The sequence below is a fragment of the Schistocerca piceifrons genome, chromosome 1 (genome assembly GCF_021461385.2).
Source record: "Schistocerca piceifrons isolate TAMUIC-IGC-003096 chromosome 1, iqSchPice1.1, whole genome shotgun sequence".
Taxonomy (NCBI): domain Eukaryota; kingdom Metazoa; phylum Arthropoda; class Insecta; order Orthoptera; family Acrididae; genus Schistocerca; species Schistocerca piceifrons.
Genome location: NC_060138.1, coordinates 567,864,913 through 567,884,184, shown reverse-complemented (window position 1 = coordinate 567,884,184; position 19,272 = coordinate 567,864,913). Strand labels below are relative to the sequence as shown.

The following is a 19,272-nucleotide window of genomic DNA, read 5'->3' as shown; positions in this document are numbered from 1 at the left end:
TTATATAGATGTAGATACTGCCATCGAGTGAATCCTTGTGTATCAGTAATGCCAGCAGATTGTCATACGAGTTTGTACTGCCACACACCCTAGTTTTCGTAGTCAAGAATTGCTTGTGTTTCATATATCGCCTAATATTTATTCGCTTGCCGTTTAAAGCATAGTTGACCTGGTAGCAACCAAACTATATTCTGTAGTAAAAATTACAGTGGGAGGTTATCTCTCCTCGTACGTCTTATGACGTTCCGACATGCTCTTTCTCGCATACCAGTGAACAGAAGATCACTTATCTCATTCTCAAGTGGCTGATATAAGCTGACACTCATGCAAAGGCATTACACAGCTTTCGCCGGCGATAAACAAAACCATTCACTAGTAAAGAATCTCTCCCTTGGCCATGAGTTAGAAATTCGTTAATTTCTCCGGAAGCTTATCTGGGAACAGATAAAGTGGCAAATGAAAGTGGGCCTGCCGCACCAATGAACACTGATGTTGGAATATTGATTTTGATAGCGTTCACACAAATTTGCTTCTCCATAGGCATTTTTAACTTAAAAACAATAAAAATAGTGGCGCGTAGTAGAAAATTTACTTCAGATCATAACGTCTTCCATTTTGGTGAAGAGATGCGGACGTTAGCTGATATACTGTATTTGCGTAGCATACCTATTTATTCTCTTTTCTTTGAAATTATTTCCAACCTGCTGTGTTTGATCATGTTCATTTATCACGATTGATTTCGAAGCTCTGATCGTTACATCAGCCACATGTCTGACGAACTGCTGATCACTCGCAAAGTAATTCACGTATCTGCACATTCATGGAACTTAAGTGGTAATATCAACCAAAACAACAAATAGAATACTATCATGAACAGTAATAAACACAATAAACACGTGTAGCTCCGCCTTATCTGGCAGCATTAATCAAAATGCCTGATTTGAGTATTCAAACTGGCATTTTGCTTAATGTTTTCAGTTAAGTTGGAGCTACTCAAGTATGCACGTATATTGCTTGACTTGGTATTTTGGTTGATGCTGCCAGTTAAATTCCATGATTGTGTAAATATGTACTCTGCAGCTGCGCAACAATTTATCACAGCATGTTCTTGATGATGGAGCCGTCAGAACTTCGAAATCGATCGCAGCAATAAATGAACATCATCCAAATATTTCGAAAAATTTAAACTGATGTAGACTTTACAAAATAACAGCAGGTGACAATGGTATTCCGAAAGCAACCCGCCATGATAACCGTGCGTGTTAAAGCGCCGCTTCCGGAACGGAGGTGCCGCCTGCCCCGACGAGGGTCAGTGAGCCGGCCATTCTGGATGCGGTTTTTAGGCGGTTTCCCACATCTCACTCGGTGAACATCAGACTGGAACGCAAATCCCTCTTCAGTTACAAGATTCGCAAACATTTAGAAAACTTCCGCTCACTTTCACTTCACGCAAACAGCTGCGGTACAGATATACTGTTCCAAGAGGTTGGGGGGGGGGGGGGGGCGGGGGGGGGAGGTGCGCGAAAGGAAGGGCATTCGAACACCCCTTAAATTAACCGTGCCAAACCTGTAAATAACCATGCTGACCTGCACCGATGCTGGACAAGAAAAATATATTCTGGAAGCATTTGAGCTGTCAACTGTGACAGCTCGAACTTTTCCGCCTCGCTGAATCAAAAATGTTCAAATGTTTGTGAAATCTTATGGGACTTAACTGCTAAGGTCATCAGTCCCTAAGCTTACACACTACTTAACCTAAATTATCCTAAGGACAAACACATACACCCATGCCCGAGGGAGGACTCGAACCTCCGTCGGGATCAGCTGCACAGTCCATGACTGCAGCGCCCCAGACCGCTCGGCTAATCCCATGCGGCCTCGCTGAGTCATGCCTTGTAGCGTGATTCTAGTAGCAAGCTCAGTTACTCGAGAGAGAGTAAGTTTAGTCTGTCTCGGAGCTCCTAATGGTGTGCCGTGTAACTACTGACGCATTTCGCGTTGTTAATACTTTGCAACTGTATGATAACGAAAACTCCAAGGAATTAAATATGTGCGAAACTTCATTTCTTCCGTTTCCGGAAATTTCCTTTCTATAGTTGTTTCACCGTGTCAGTAGATAAAGAAAAATCGACAATCTTGTATAGTTAGAACACGCCATTGGCACCTCGGTTATGGAGCTTGGTGCACCCTCAGTGTGCAAATAGGACTATTTAACTGACGATAGGTGACACTGCACCCTTTTAGTGACTTAGCATTTGTCAAAAAAAAAAAAAAAGAAATGGTTCAAATGGCTCTGAGCACTATAGGACTTAACATCTGAGGTCATCAGTCCCCTAGAACTTAGAACTACTTAAACCTAACTAACCTAAGGACATCACACACATCCATGCCCGAGGCAGGATTCGAACCTGCGACCGTAGCGGTCCCGCGGCTCCAGACTGAAGCGCCTAGAATAGCATTTGTCTCTGTTCCAGTGGTGAAGCAAGGGCATGAAGGGCGGATGGGGTGATAAAACGTTATATTCTCGAAGGAAAGGCGTCATGTAAGCAAACTGCTTAAATCTCAACGGTTTGTGACAAATGTAACAAACGTAAGAGAGGATAGCACATGCAGATCTTGCAGAATATATTTCCGGTGCGCTTTCAAGTGCTTCGAGTATGTTTCTTTGGCAACAATGGCTGGAATGCGATTGCCTTAGTAAATCTTATCTGAGTTCTGAATTGATCGCAATTGTGCCATTGCGTGACTAGACCTTTAGACCTTTCTCCGTCATATTCTTGTTTGCAAATGTTAGTTAGGGACCACAGACAGATGTGAAAAGCAGCTTCGATAACTTTGTCTACACGAGCCGTTAAAAGTACTGAGGTCTTTTAGAACGTGAGCTGTCAGGGTAAACTGACAATAAAAAACAATATGTAGACAAATACTATCACCTGTTCCATTCCCACTGTTGACAGTCTACAATCATGGGAACCGCTGAGACTAGAAAATATAAATACACGATATTTCTTCTTCAGATTGGCCCCTAGTATATCATCTGTCAATATGTGTCTGATTTTTTCCGGAACGCTATGTAACTGCACACAGCTACTAAATCTTATATTTCGCTCAGGGAACTGACGAATATCGTGTGACCGTACATAGTAAGTAACCATGCCAAGGAACTCTTGTCACAGTGCAACTAACACAAACTGACCAGTAAGCAAGCAGCTGCGCTCCTCCACTGGTGTCTGCCGGCCCTGCAGCGCTGTTCTGTTGTCTAATTGGTCCCCCTCTGCCCCGTCTCCCACTCCCACTACATTAAGCAATTGCGCATGCGCGCACACGAAGCTCCGTTTCTGAGACTCTCAGACTGTACCAGCGCGGAACTGCTAATTGGACGATGCCGACAGTTCGTTATCATTCGCAATATTACGGATACAGTTTTCTGGTCACATGGGAAAGGCGGGACGAAAGAACAATAGCGGAGCCGACGAAGGACGGTGTAGTAAAGTATAACAGCGCAGAGCACAAGCAAGCGCAATCTGGCACCGTAGAGGCAGAGGTACAGACCTGGGTGAGTTGCACTATCGCCTCTCAGAGGGACTAAATACGCTTAGCTTTCATTTTAATTGCGTTTCTACATTAATACAATTGCTTTTCTTTGTGATTTTTTTAGATATCTTATCAATGAACTCGATCAGCCTCCGTCCGATAGAAACGAGAGACAGTATCGCATATACAGAGATGCTGTTAGGAGTCTGACTGTGTGTACTCCTTTGAATCGCCGCCCTTTAGCAGCATTTCCAGCAGGAGGATCATAATCGTCTAGGGCAGGCTGTCAGCAAACACTTGTGTTGCCGCAGTGCGGAACTTTATCTGTTGCACTCTAAACCTGCAATATCTCGGCTCCGCCCACAGGCAGTCACCCCAGAGTGTAGTGTCCGCAGCGGAAGCAGGTGGCAGTCATGGAGATTGTGGAGGACGGCTACATTACAACACTAGACGGTGATGCCCTCCGACACGCGGCAGAGGTGCTCAATGAGGCAGAAGATCGTCTGCCCGAAGAAGTGGCCAAGCTGCGCGCCTGGCTGCGCACGCAGCCTCACCTCAACGCTCACACTGGTAAGTTGGCTGCCTTGCGTGCCGAACACCGCCAGCTTTGACAGCAGATTGCTGTGTTGAGAGTTAGTCATGTTAGGTGAATACTAGTGATCCTGGTACGTGCGCGTGTAATATTCGCGCACCGCTATCGTGGTAAAAATACAATACCGTATTCTCTTTTACGCACATACAAAACTGAAAACGTAACTGCTGGAACATTGTACCAGGATAATAACAATGTACTGATTCCATCCCGTTCTTGGCAATGTTTTCGAGATGTTGCGTCATGAAAGCTCAGGGAACGCAGTTAGTTTCAAAATACTACTTTTACAAAACCACGAGATAGGAAGTCAAACTTTTAACGCTCTACGAAATACTGTTGAATCGTTACAGACAGTGGCGCAGCCGGCCGCAGTGACCGAGCGGTTCTAGGCGCTTTAGTTTGGAACCGCTACGGTCGCAGGTTCGAATTCTGTCTCGGGCATGGATGTGTGTGACGTCCTTAGGTTAGTTAGGTTTAAGTAGTTCTAAGTTCTAGGGGACTGCTGACCTCAGATGATAAGTCCCATAGTGCTCAGAGCCATTTGAACAGTGACGCAAAGTTGATCCAGATACACGCGGTATTGTCACCCGAGGTAGCAGCTATTACCAGAATGCTAAATTAAATTTTGAGACTTCATAGATCTGTGCGATGGTGTTCCAATTTCCACATCATCCACATTCTTACTACTACAAGGATGTAGTTTGCTGTTACTTCAGATCTCAACACACTACGTTTTTACGTAGTGATTACTTGCTAGATTAGATTAGATTTACTTTCATTCCAGTTGATCCGTGGTGAGGATGTCCTCCAGGATGTATAACATGTCAGAAAAATAACAATACATGACAATATTTACAACTAAAACAAATAAGCTAATGTACCATTACACAGGTCCCAAGTAGAATGATCGTCATTTGTTAATGAACACTATATGAAAGAGTCATTTTACAAATACTAAGGCACTGAATTAAAAATAAAAAAGTTTTTTATTTATTTTTAAGGTAATAAACGTGTAATACAACTACTATAATACTTATTTACAATGAACACATTACTGCACTGAAATGGTGCAGAAGTTAGATTGTACTTACACACACACACACACACACACACACACACACACACGTGTGTGTGTGTGTGTGAGTACAAATATTTACAATGAACACATTACTGCACTAAAATTGTGCAGAAGTTATATTGTACACAAACAAATCAGTTGGTTTTACTGAGAAATTCATCAATGGAGTAGGAGTTGGCCATCAATAAATCCTTTAGGCTCCTCTTAGACTGAATTTCATTGGTTGTTAAGCTTTTTAATGGCTGCTGGCAAGTTATTGAAGATGTGTGTTTCTGAATAATGCACACCTTTTTGTACAAGACTCAGTCCAAGTTATTCCAAAGTTATTCCAGTGTTTAAAAAGGGTGACAAACATCTTCCTAAAAGTTATCGCCCAATCTCAATTGTGCCAATATTTTCTAAAGTATTTGAGTCACTTATGTACACTCAATTAAGTAGCTATTTTGAGACACACAACCTTTTGAGCAATAGTCAGTTCGGATTCCGACAGGGCAGAAATACCACTGCGGCCATCCTGGAAATTGTTGACCAGACATTAACAGCCTTTGAAGACCGGAATATGGTGTCACTGGTCTTGTGTGATCTGAGCAAAGCTTTTGACTGCATTCCCTTTGGCACCCTGGTTTCAAAACTAGAATTTTATGGTGTATGTAACCCAGCATTAGCAGTAATAGAGTCATATCTTCATAATAGAAGACAGTTTGTCTCAGTTAAAAATAATTACTCCCCTGTAGCAGCAGTTAGTACTGGTGTACCACAGGGCTCGGTTCTGGGACCCTTCTTCTTCATCATAGCCATCAATGACCTACCTCATCACATAAATAGTACTACCATATGCTATGCAGATGACACAACCCTCCTCACCTCACATCAGAACATCTCAGCTTTGGACAATAACACACAGGAATCACTCAAATCAGCCATCCACTGGTTCACATCCAATAAATTACTGTGTAACTCAGAGAAAACACAACAGCTTCTCTTAGGGTTACCCAAAACCATAGAAAACAAAACTGTAAAACTATTAGGAATGCATATTGATTCCAAACTTAATTGGGAAGAACACGTAAATCAGGTTTGCAAAAAGCTTTCAAGAGTCTCCTATCTCCTTTGGAAACTTAGGGACATGATTAGCATGAACTTTCTGGGAACAATGTACTGTGGACTCTTCCAGTCACATATTACATATGGCCTTCTCATATGGGGGCACAGCTCTCACAGTAACAAAATTTTGTTGATGCAGAAAAGAATGCTGCGCATAATGTGTAAAGTCGGTCCCACGGAGCACTGTCGTCCTCTCTTTATAAGGCTAAGACTGTTGACCATTGTAAACTTGTATATTTATATCTGTGTGTTACACATTAAAAACAATGGTATGGAAGGTGTTGTCAGGGAAGAAATTCATAACTACAACACTAGAAGGAAGGCAGATTATGATATACCAAGACACAGACTAACAAAAAGTAGTAACTCACACAAAGTGAATACCTTAAAAATATTCAACAAACTACCGCAATCTGCTCGGGACATGCCCACAAAAATTCTTAAACAAAATTTGTACAATTGGTTACCTGACAATCCATTTTATTCTATGCAAGAATATTATGATCTGAGTAGCACAGAGATAAACCTGTAATTGCATAATTAACTTAATTAACTACTATATATACTGTTACAAAATATTTCATATCTAATACCTTTGTATTTCAACTGTGTTAGGTAACTACTTTATTTGCCAGTGTTATGATGTGTTACGTAACTACTGTGTTTGCTACTACAATGTAACTCATTTTTGGTACCTTTGTATGTATCTGAAACAAGAATATGTATTAAGCATTGTAGTCACCTGCTTAAGGTTTATGTTATTTGTAAGTTACTCATATGCTAATTATATCTATGCCTTATATATAGTGTCTGGAATATTAATATTATTTTATGTACTGACGAAGCCTATTTCATCTTGCATGATCAATGGCTAATAAAGAATCTTGAATCTTGAATCTTGAATCTTGTCACTTTAAATCTTTCTGAAGATTATTCTTATTTCTAGTATCGATTCCATAAATTGAGCTGATGGTTTGAAAAAGTGATATATGTTAATGACAAATTTCATTAAGGAATAAATATATTGGGAAGCAGTTGTTAGTATCCCTAGTTGCCTAAACAGGCTTCTGCAGGATGTTCTTGAGTTCACGCCACATATAACTCTTACTGCACATTTTTGTGGCTTGATGAATTACCCCAAAAAGTAATCCCATATGACATTATGGAATGTAAGTAAGCATAGTATGCCAGCTTTTTCATTTTTATATTCCCTTTGTCTGACACAATTCACATTGCAAATAGAGATTTGTTAAGACACTTCAGCAGTTCTGTAGTGTGTTCCACCCAGTTATTTCGAGTGTTTTTCTTCTGTAGTAATTTGAAGAAGGTACAAGATTACATGTTCTAGAAGCATAACTTATAAAAATATTTTGAAACGAAATGTTTTAATGTGAAATATCATCTTGTAAGCAAATAGTACATTCGAGTAGAGTAGTTATCTACTTACTTGTCTACTCACTCAGATTATCTGTGATTTTCCTGTGTACACATAAAAATATATATTGGTACCATATTTTCAAATGCTTAAATATTTAAGGATTCCATGTTTGGATACTTCACAACTGATGTGGGGCTACTTCATTAATACTATTAATTGATTTTGCACAATTTTCTTCCATGATCGTGTAATTCATACCTAAATAAAATTCCTGAGTCTCGGTTGCAGATGTGTTATCCTCAGCTGTATTTACACGTTCGTTTTACTTGTTACTGTACTTGGTACTACATTTAAAATCTATACTCTGAACTACTGTTGCAATACATACTGATTTTTCATTTTTGTGCAGTGTAACCTTATACAGAAGTTGCACATGCTTGGTTATGGCATATCAATTTAGAGAAAATGAAGTAGTAGATTGACTATATAAGTACATATAAAAATAACAGGAGAGTATTGTATCTATGTTATGGTAATAGAGACAATTTAGAATATATCAGATGCAATGCCATGAAAAAACTGATCCCACAAGTGAAGCAAATAGTAAAATTTTTGCAAGGCTACAAACATGACAATAAGAAATGGTGATGAAATGAGAGGAAATTAATAATACCTTTTCTTTCAATTCATTTTGTAAATTGTCATTTTAAATAGCTTTCTTTACCATAAATTATTGTGATTACAGATGCGATGCACATAGTAAGGTTCTTGCGAGGATGCAAATATGACCACGAGAAGACACGTCGAAAAATAACGAACTTCTATGGAATGCGTGGCAGGTGTACAGAATGGTTTGATAACCGCTGCCCCACACTTTGCCAAATACAGGATATGCTGGATATGGGGTTAGTGTGATATGCAATTTTTATCTAACATAACACTTCCGTTTCAGTAATTTTTTGTAATTAAATTTTGGAGTAAAAGAAAGTGAAACACACAACACACAGTGTTTTATGATACAGAGTAATTCACCATTGTGTGATTTGTGTTTGCAGATGAAATTTAGTTTAAACATCTTGCTTAGTGCATATGGTGAAATATATTGTCTTTTGTCTTTGTTAATTGCGGATGCTAAAATTGTTCCTTACCCTTACCATATAATAAATGGGAAGCAGTGTTTATGAGCTCATGACAGCTACACATTTAAAACAGTTACTGTATCATGTAACGTCAGCATGAAAGTACCATACAGTTTGTTTCGGTGTTCAAGGGACCAAATAATCTATGTACTGGCAATTTAGCTTGCACATTCCATCCTTTTCCCCTCCGTCTGATATGCCTTCAAGTTAGATTTACTTAAATTTTGGTGGACTGGCTGACTTGCAGGGGGTGGGGGTGACGGGAGGGGGGGGGGGGGGGGAAGGCAGTGGCACACAAGCCTCATCACATGGGGTGATTTTTGCCAAGAAGCATCACTTTCTTTGTTGCGTGTTGTGTGATTTGGAAGTTTCATTTTATATTTTATGCTCCTCGTTCTGCAATCTCAGTACTCTGAGAGTTTCTTGTAAAGCTACCAACATTTGAATTACTGAGCGTTTCCTCAACTGATCATAAACTGTAGGGTGAATACTTCAACAACAGTTAGTTGCTCATCACCTTTGCTAACTTTACAAATATCCTCTATTTTCTGCTCTGTAGTGCTGGTGCAAGGACAGTGAGAGAGCATTCCTTAGATATGTTGTATCAAAGCTTCACTTACAACCATAAAACCCTTTTGCCACTTACCAGTAAGGGTGAAATACAGTAAATTATAGCAACATTACATTCATTCATTATATTACTACAAACTGCACAACTGCTGAGTACAATCCACTCTCACTCAACTCAGTAAATACTGAATGCAGTGAATGTGAGTTGGTTTAAGGTCGACACAGTTCCTACAGTGACTTAAAATCCTAGAAAGCAGCACACATGTAGTCACTGCTATATTCAAAAGGCATGATTGAAACTGATTCACCATCTTCACCATCTTCATAGTGGTGAAGAAATACATGTGTTAGCAAATTAACATATCATTCTTGTTTGTTTTTTTATGACTTCATTTGTCTTCAGAAATATCATTACCAACTTCACAGCCTTTTACAGACCAAATGTACAAATCAAAATCTAGCGAAGAAAGACTGGGTGATACTGAGGGGCATACAACAACACTATTTTGATTAATTTGTTGTCCAGGATAGGTTTCATCCTGGTACTGGACTACTGTTTGTGGCGTAAGCACAAGGTTCTATGCTTATGCAAGTACCTTCCTTTTGTTGCTGAAGGAATATACTTGGAGTACTCTGATTGTGAAGAAGCTGGACATACCATGCACTTTTAAGGTGGTTGTCTATACTAACAGCACTTATAAGTTGGTTATCACTGATACCACACCTCATATTATCAGAGGAGCACTGATAAAAGAAAATAATGCAATAAATAGAAAATGAGGCCAGTCAAGTTGCTTACGTCTTTAAAACTTTTCATCCACATGTATATGGATCTTGGAATTGTTGTTCATTCATTTACAAATAAAATGTAGATTTATAATGAACAAAATTAATTCTTTATTAGTAATTATGAGTACTTACCTGCAAACTGCCTGCTGACATTGTGTCCTTCATGAAGGTGCCGTACCCATGGGTGGTGATAGGGACAGAAACCATACTCACATAATGTCTCACATATACCTAAAGAGTGCACAATGGTGTAGAAATTTGTCAATAACTATTTTATGGCTTGCAGTCAATTATTCCAACATTTTTGTTCATTCCACTTATATGACATTAGCTCTTCCAGATAGCCAAAAATGTACATTCTAATTTACACACATTTCATCTACCCACAGCAACAGTAGCTGATTCAACAGTCTTTTAGTTCATGAATCCTTTTTCTATTATGAACTGTGCTGCGAAGCTTGTTTCTGCATATTTTTCAGGGTATTTTGTTTAGTACTCTCACTCCAGGTAATCTAATTAAATATTAGTTAGGAAGAAAACTGCAATCATCCACACTATTTTTGAAAGAATAATTTATCGCTCTATGACTAGTTTCATGACTAGGCCTTTTATCAGATGACAGTGAGGACTTTTTGTTTTCAGTTTTATCTTGAAGGAAACACATTATATGTTGCAACATCAGATTGCTTCACTGATGCCTGACATGCTGAACTATCAGCCAAGCTCTTCAATTCCACTGGATGTTTTTATCATTCATAACACCATTGTTTATATTCCGCACAGCAATTTAACTTCTCAGAAGTTCAAACACCTTTTTCCACTTCATTCTAAAGACTGTACTCAACTCCACGAATATACAAAATAAGGTCAGAATTTTGCATTTCTCAGTAGTCAGCCTGTGCATTATGGAGCACAACTCTGTTTTACTTCTAGTCTTCTGTACATACTCCAAATCGACATTTCAGAATAATAATAACATAAACTCCACATGTGACAGTTGTCACACTTACCTGTCTAACTATTTTTGCTATTGTGAGGATAATACTTTTTTGGAGTTACTGTTTATTTGTTATAACAATGAAAACAATCAATTATTGACTAAATAATTTGACTGGATGGATAAAAAGCTCTACTCACCAAGTGGTGGCATAACACACACATAAAAGTAAGGTACTGTAAGGATAAGTTGGGATGACGCAGCTCACTCAGTAACATGGCTGACTAAAATGCAAGAGAAGCTTTTGGAGCCAGTGGCTCATTCTTCAGTCAGAAGTGTTGAAGGGGAAGGAAGAGGGGTGAAGGAAAAGGACCTGGAGAGGTCTAAGAAAAGGGGTAGATTTTGGAAAAGTCACTCAGAACCACAGGTCAGGGGAGACTTACTGCTCGGGATGTGAAGGAAAGACATTGTTAGATATTTTACCCAGCACAATTATACTCTTCACATCCCCTGTACATCTAAACAGATATTCTTAGTGTGTTTCCATTCAACATTGCATTGTGTATGTTACGTAAGTTGCAAACGACAATAACAACAATGGGGAACTTGGCTATTATGAGTCCTATGAACATTGTATTAAGTACCTTTCTAATAATGTAACTTAATGTTGTTAAACTGAGGAAATTGTATGCCAACCAAAAGGCATGGTAGCAGGAAAAGTTAAGTGGGCGCACCAATAATGGGTGTGAGTTAGTGGGTGTCATTACATAAGCTATGCTGACAATATGAGAAAGAGCTTTAGTCTCTTCTTAGATGAGACGTGTTTGGACCAGCCACAAACATATTTCTGAATAGAGATAATGATGCAGGAAGATTGTGTTACACACAATCAAGATGCTGAATCTATAAGATCTCATATTGCAGTTATGATGCTGATGCTAACGATAATGATGATGAACAAGGCGGGTTTTTGACAGGGCACGAGATGTATTGGCAACATCATTGATTAAGAAACTGGTGAAGAAAACACAGTTGTGAAAAATATCCCATAACCTACCTGAGCATGAGTAGAACTGACTTGATCAAAAAACTAAATATTTCCATACATCATACCCAAGAATTTATGGATTCTTCATAGTGTTTGGAGTTTTCACTATTTGTGCCATGTTGAACTGCATGACAATACTATAGATTTAGTATGACTAATGACTAGATTAGTTCTTCTTCTTCTTCCTCCCCCCTCCCCCCCATTTTTTTAATGGAATTAGCTTTCAAAGTTTTTGAATTGCGTGTGGCAGAGAGATTTCTTGCCTATTGTAAGAGTTGCACATCTAAAATTATGATATTGTATTTTACTGCTTATATACGATAACTAACCATCAAGGAGAAAATATATTTATTTTCTGCTTGTGCAATGACCATAAAGGAGAATGGGAAAAATACTTCATGAAAATATCTTCTGATCAATTTTTTGTGACTAAAAATTATCATCTGTGACTTTTTAGGGTTTAGTTTGAAACTCTGGTATTGTTTGTTGTCCCTGACAAAGTCAAGCTTGATAATGGTAAAAAAACAGGCAGCCACTTTCCAACATTTCTATGGGATCATATGAATGGCAGAATGCGGTATATATTTATGGGGGACTCTCAGTATTTATTAAAATGATCACCTTCTATTTCTAAACCTTAATGAACACTGCCTATGTTATAAAGGGCTTTGCTGTAATAAAGTAAAATACACCGTTACTGTAAGGATAAGTTGGGATGACTTAAATGCAAGAGAAATGGGTTCAAACCCAGTTACAAATGTACTAATATGGACTCACAGGATATATGTTTCTAAGGTCAGCTCAGTTTGAAATGAGGAAAGGGGCAATCCTGGGAACGAAGCAACACACTGACCATATGTCCGCTCACACAAAGGCCTCTGTGACAGATCCTGGCCTCTGATGCTGTTGCAATAGTGGGTTTGGGTTATAAGGATAAGCTACGCTAATGAATATTCTCATCATATGTAATCGTAACATTACTTGAGCCTTTCTGTATTGAGTTATTAGCCTGCCCGTCAACTTTTATTCACCAATAAAATTCCAGTTAGATCTGTAGTCATCAAGTGTTATATACTTTAAACAACTCACTTGCACAATGATTGTAAGAGGCAACGACATTATCAACACATTACTAAAAGAAAGTACAATATTCATACGAAATAAAATTAAGAAATCTTCATAAAAACAAATAATGTTTATTGTGTTTCGAAAAGAACTGTACAAGGCTTTTTGTGAACAGAAATTACAAAAGACTGACTTTATGTACCAGATAATAATAATAATAACAATATATTAACTTTCACTGTTAAACATATTCCTTCTTAAGTCATTTGCACTTATGAATTTGTTGGAAATTTTGATAATATCAATATTTTTAGTCATTTCTTTATGAACATGCAAAATTGTCAAATCACTCAATCTTTTTGTGGATGTATTGTTGACTGCAAAAAATGTTTTCAGTCTTCTAACTGCTGAAAATAACTGCTCGGAGGTATAAGAAGTAACAGGTATTAATAAAAACATCTGTACAAACTTCACACATGGGACCTCTGTCCTGTCTACTTAAAATATTTATAATGACTGACGAGCTGATAACTTCTTTCTTTATTATGCATGCATCTGGAAACATGTCGATACACAATGTTTGCTTGTCTATCAAAATATCTCCCATGGAATTGCAAAATTCGATCAGCACCAATTTGACCGATAGCAAAAGTTTAACATTGTCAGATAGTTTCTAAAACCTTTGTCTGAAATCTCTGATTTAGCAAATCCACAGCTAAATCAGTTTTTTTTAAAAAGGTCTCTGTACATTTCCTTTGGTGTTCTATACGTATGAGGAGCACTGCCTCTGTCACAGCATTTTGGTATCTTCCTTTTTCTGGGGAAGACTGGTGTATCAGTGTTCAATTCCTGGGCTGTCTTCACTGTTTGATCTACAACTCAAAAAATATGTGTAAGAGTATTGAAAATTTTACTCCTCCAATGAGAGGTCCCTTTTCACTTTCTGTCTCACATATCCCTTTACAAAACTAAACTTGTTTAAGCTACTTCATAGATGCCCTTCAACTTTCAGATTTTTATCAACCAATCTGGAGCATAAGAATATTTATTTATTCACCCATATGTTAAAAGTCTCATTTACAATGAGAGAAAAATATTGCACCATCTTAACAAATTTCACAATATTTTGCTGTACATCACTAGATAATAAAGAGATAATTTCATTTAATATATTGTGAGAAACCTACTTGTATGGAGTTTGCTGCAGCTGTGATTTCAACTCAGGAATACCTTCTGCCCTGAGCAGCAGCATTAGCAGCTGATGAATATTTGCAATTCTTATCACTCCATGGCATATCTGGCACACCAACTGTATGAAGGATTTCAAAAGAAAAACTGTCTTGGTTGCAGGGGAAGCAATACTTTTATTGACATGTTGCACCTTTCTGGGGCATTTTCCAAAAATCTATAGGAGGTGTGTCACACAGGTGGTCAATCATAGATTTGAAAAAAAGTTAATTTATGTTGGTGGGGGGTGCAAAGAGGAGGTGTGGATCACTGAACCACTTGGTAGGTTTACGTCAAGTGTCAGATACAATACCACTGGAGTTTCAAATCCAACCCCAGTGACTATGAGTCAGGAGCTACGTAACCTGAGTAATGTGGCTCAAAATATTAGATATAACCCTGAAGTGGTAGGTAAACTATTTAAACAAAAAAATGGCAGAAATAAGTAATCGAGTAGTAGTGTATCTAGAGTCCTAAAGCCAAAGTTCATTGTACTTCTTTTCATGGGGAACATCTTGTACCAACTATCAGAACTCTTAAAAAATTCTGACATTAGAATAGCATTCACAATCCACAATGACTTACACAATGACCAGCCATACAGGGATTAATACACTGCCTCTGGCATGTATAAACTGGGATTCTGTGAATGCCAGAAGGTGCACTTAGGGCAGGCAGGCAGGCAGAATGTTTAAAATTAGATTCCATGAACTTACTGAGAAGAGTGAAGTCAAGTGGCATTCTGCATGTGCAGAACATTTGAAAGGAATCAGATGCCAGCCACACATGTGAGAATATCTTGAAATCCTGCACCATCCTCCAAAAGGCAGAAAGCTAAGCCTCCTTGAAGAAATTGAAATAGTAAAGCACTAGCACACACATACAGAGTTAGTCATTAATAATTAACTGATTACCAGAAACCACACGTATTTAGACTCTGTGCTATCACTTTTTAAAATATTTATTTGAATAGCATCCTGTTTAAAGTACATGTAGTAAGCACTATACATGTAACTTAAGAACCATGCAAAACCAGTTTTTATAACTGTTTTTAACATTGTTTATAATACTGAGTAACGTCTCTCTTTATGTGTTGTACTTTATAAGAACTCACGCAAGATAACTGTAGCAGCTTAACAATTGAGTATGTTTCCACTATATTTTATTTTACAATCCCTACAATTTTATTTTAATCATTTTACTGGTTACTATATTGTTGGTATACACTCTTAGTTTGTTTATGTAGTGGTGAACTTTAGTGTGTAATCCACATTACTACATGCAGCAGCTACTTGACCAGCAAAGAAGGGCATCACTGTTTGCCCTAAATAACAGATATTTACATAAAGTGCTATATGTACATTAATTAAATTACTCAAATTCACATTTAGCTTTCCTTTTTACAAAGCAAAGTTTTTAAGGGAGTAGATAATTGTATCAGTTTCTCATATTATGTTTGAAGAAATGCAGTGATGCACATTTGCAGATTACTTGGGTAACTGACAATTCAAACAGTATGTGTTTTGTGTGGAAATTTAAGTGTGATACAAATGAGTTATTGTTTAGTGTACAGAATGTGATACATGGTTTGCAAACCAGCACTGCTTTCGGAAATGAACCCTATGGGTTTCAGGTAAGGTTTGAACTGGGCATAAATTTTTGTGGTTTTCCCCACATTATAGCTCTCAGTAGCTGAATCATACCATTCTTTGCCCTGTATGTATGCACAACAGTCTCTATAGCTGTGATGAATACAAATTTTGCAGTATATTAAAATAAGTTCTCTAATAAATCCTTCACTTCCAATATAGCTCTGTAGGATATGCCTGTATCCTGCTGAATACTATTTTCTTTTTCTTATAGATTTTATGGTGATGTCCAGAAGGGTGAAATGTGTCAGTAAAAGTATTATTTCCCCTGCAACCAAGAATGTTTTTCTTTCAAAATGATGAATATTTGATACTTTATTGGTTTGACCCTGAACTGTTATTCTTTGATGACTTAAAAATTAGAGGGACATTATTAACTTTAAAATCACTTGCATACATTTTTCATTTATCCTAATGTATGTTTTGAGTTAAGAAATGACATATTGATTCCGTGTTTCATAGTTGCCAATGCAGTCACAGAAAAATGACAAAGTGTACATTTTTCATGAACCATGAAACATTTAATTGCCTTTTGCCAATAGGAACATCCATTTCAAACAAATGCATTATATGAATCCCATCTGCAGAAGTAGCAGTTGCCGATGGAAGCACTATATTGGAATTGAGAATTTTGACACACACACACACACACACACACACACACACACACACACACACACACACACACACACACACACACACACACACACACATATATATATATACATGCACACACTACAGAACACTTCGTCCAATTTTTTGCTGTAAGAAATTCAAGGAATTGTCTTTTTCCATCCATAGTCGTGTGACTTGCCTGATGAATTTCTTAAACTTGTTGCTAATAAATTACTGAACATCAGAAGACAGATCCTTGGATTTATTATCTTTTGCCTGAACATTCTTTTCACTATGTTCAGTGCCATTAATATACACATGTGATGGAGATGACAAACATATGGCAAATTTATCCATATTGCTTGAATTCAAAAATATGTAAAGAAGAAATACTCAATATTGTGTTGTAGCTTTCCACATGTGTCAATTGATCATGTTTGAAAATTGTGAAAATTTTTGGCCAGTAAAGAGCTTTCGGTCCACACATCCGGTCAGGATAACCTCTTCTTTGTACTTACTATTAAGACTGTAAGACTCCTTTTTTCTAAAAATCAGAACTTCTCAGTCCACAAACTAAGCTCTTTCATTCTTCCAAGCCATTGTCTCTCTGAGAACAAACAAAATGATAATAGTCCAGGTTACATTTAAAAAAACGTCATTACAGTCATAGACCACACAACTCTGTATCTTACTGAAACGAACAAAAGAAGAAAAAAGAAACTATTTAGGTAGTTGCTCGCAATTGGTGTCTTTATGTTCTAGCTTATTCTTTACTAGTGCTCCATAGTGGCAAGAAGTTATCTTAAAACAACAGATGGTGAATGGAGTGGGCGAAAAACAATGGTTGATGAATTGAGCGGGCATATTGTAGTGCATTACTTGTAAGTAAACATCAAAGCAAGCTGAAAAAAAGGGATTCTCTACACAATTTATACTTCCATTGTTGTTGTTGTAACTGCCCTTGACTTGGCCAAAGATAGGGAAGGAATGGGGGAGTGTGTTGCTTGATTGTCTTTGCTCAAACACATTTGAAATGAACAAATAATATTTTAGAGGGTAGAAATTTCAATGCAGTTTATGCATAAGATTATTTTTTGGGTGCTTGAGCCCGGAGCACCCACGTATTTGGTGCAAATGGGCAGAAGTGATATTCTTGGGGTTAGCACTCAAACACCACTGTACATTGTCAGTATAAAATGAGGAAGGAAAGCAACTGACCAAGTAGTGAACTCTTGGGAATTCCAGATAGTATATTTTTCCATTATCTTTTCTCTGATCTTTTCTCTGATCAACAAGCAGTTTCTCTGGTAACTGTTCAACCACAGTACTAAACCTGAAATAATACATTTTCAAAGGAAGATATTGAAACTGACACTATTAAATGTCTACCAGAAATCAGAATGTATTAAAATAGTCTCGTTGTGTTTATCCATGGCTTGTTTCATTATTTTGTTAATGTAGTTCATGTGCTATTGTGGTTGCTGTTGTTTCAGGAGCATGATTTAGATATCTCGTGTATGTTACAAGCATTAGGGTAGTCCGTCAGCTATTCATTTGATAATGTCCTCCAAGGCTTTTGATGCTCAGGGTAATATCCTGATAATCCATTAATTACATGATGGTTTTATATTACCATTCTTGGGTATGGGCTAAAGTAAGTGTTGTTCCAACTCAGTGGTGTATGTACTGCATACAAGAGAAAAATTGAAGATCTTCCATGTGTTGTGCCTTCAGAGAAGATAACATCTTTATAGCTTTCAGTACTGTGAAAATATGTTTCACAGATAACACATATCTTACAGAAGTGTTATCTTATAGCTGTGTAGATCGATAATTTATTGCAAATTGAGAGCTGACTTGACCACTTTCCACCATAAATTTCACATTTTATGCTGAATACTGTAGAGTTTCTTAAATACACCACTGACTTTTAATGTTTTCTCACTGTATTTAAATCCTTGTTCTTTATCAAAAGAAGGCAACTGAACTAGATCACCTGATTCACCTATATCTGTTATTTGCTTTTGTGTTTCCTTTTACAGATTAGGTATCTATGCATTCTATCATTACACTTCCACTTTCTTGCTTGAAATAGGTTTCTCGTTTGCAGTCTGTATGGTGTTAGGCTTATTTCTTAATTTTGGTACGCAGCATTAGTTTCTAGAGTATTCATTTTTCCACCAGCATGTTTGCATCTTTAAACTTTCTCCTGATTTAAGTGGTTTTTTCTTACCTGGTAAAAAAATCAAGGAAAAATGTTCGTTTCATTAACAGCTCACCTTACTTCCCGACATAGTCTCTTTGAGAGATATATACTTGTTCTAGCATTCCTCCAGCTTTTTCATGCCATTGGAGAAATAGGTGCTGTCAAACTCTGTTAAACACTCATCAGCTGTAACTATCATTTCCTCAGTCTATGAAATTTCTTCCCAGTAAACCAAACTTTCAAGGTGTGGAATAGGAAGCACTAACTTGGAGTTAAGACTGTCAAATATGTTGGATGAGGAACCAGTTCAAAGTCCAATTAATGCACTTTCATCATTGATA

General features: G+C 37.6%; 1 protein-coding gene across 1 annotated transcript in view; it reads left to right on the top strand.

Annotated features, from left to right (window-relative positions):
* Nucleotides 1-3,367: 3,367 nt before the first annotated feature.
* The window catches only part of LOC124801317 (retinol-binding protein pinta), a 61,564-nt gene continuing 45,659 nt past the window's right edge, over nt 3,368-19,272 (top strand). The window contains exons 1-3 of the mRNA XM_047263064.1: nt 3,368-3,556; nt 3,659-4,104; nt 8,432-8,591. Of these exons, the coding sequence (XP_047119020.1) occupies nt 3,948-4,104; nt 8,432-8,591 (317 nt within the window). The 5' untranslated portion in view covers nt 3,368-3,556; nt 3,659-3,947. The remainder of the gene's footprint in view (nt 3,557-3,658; nt 4,105-8,431; nt 8,592-19,272) is intronic.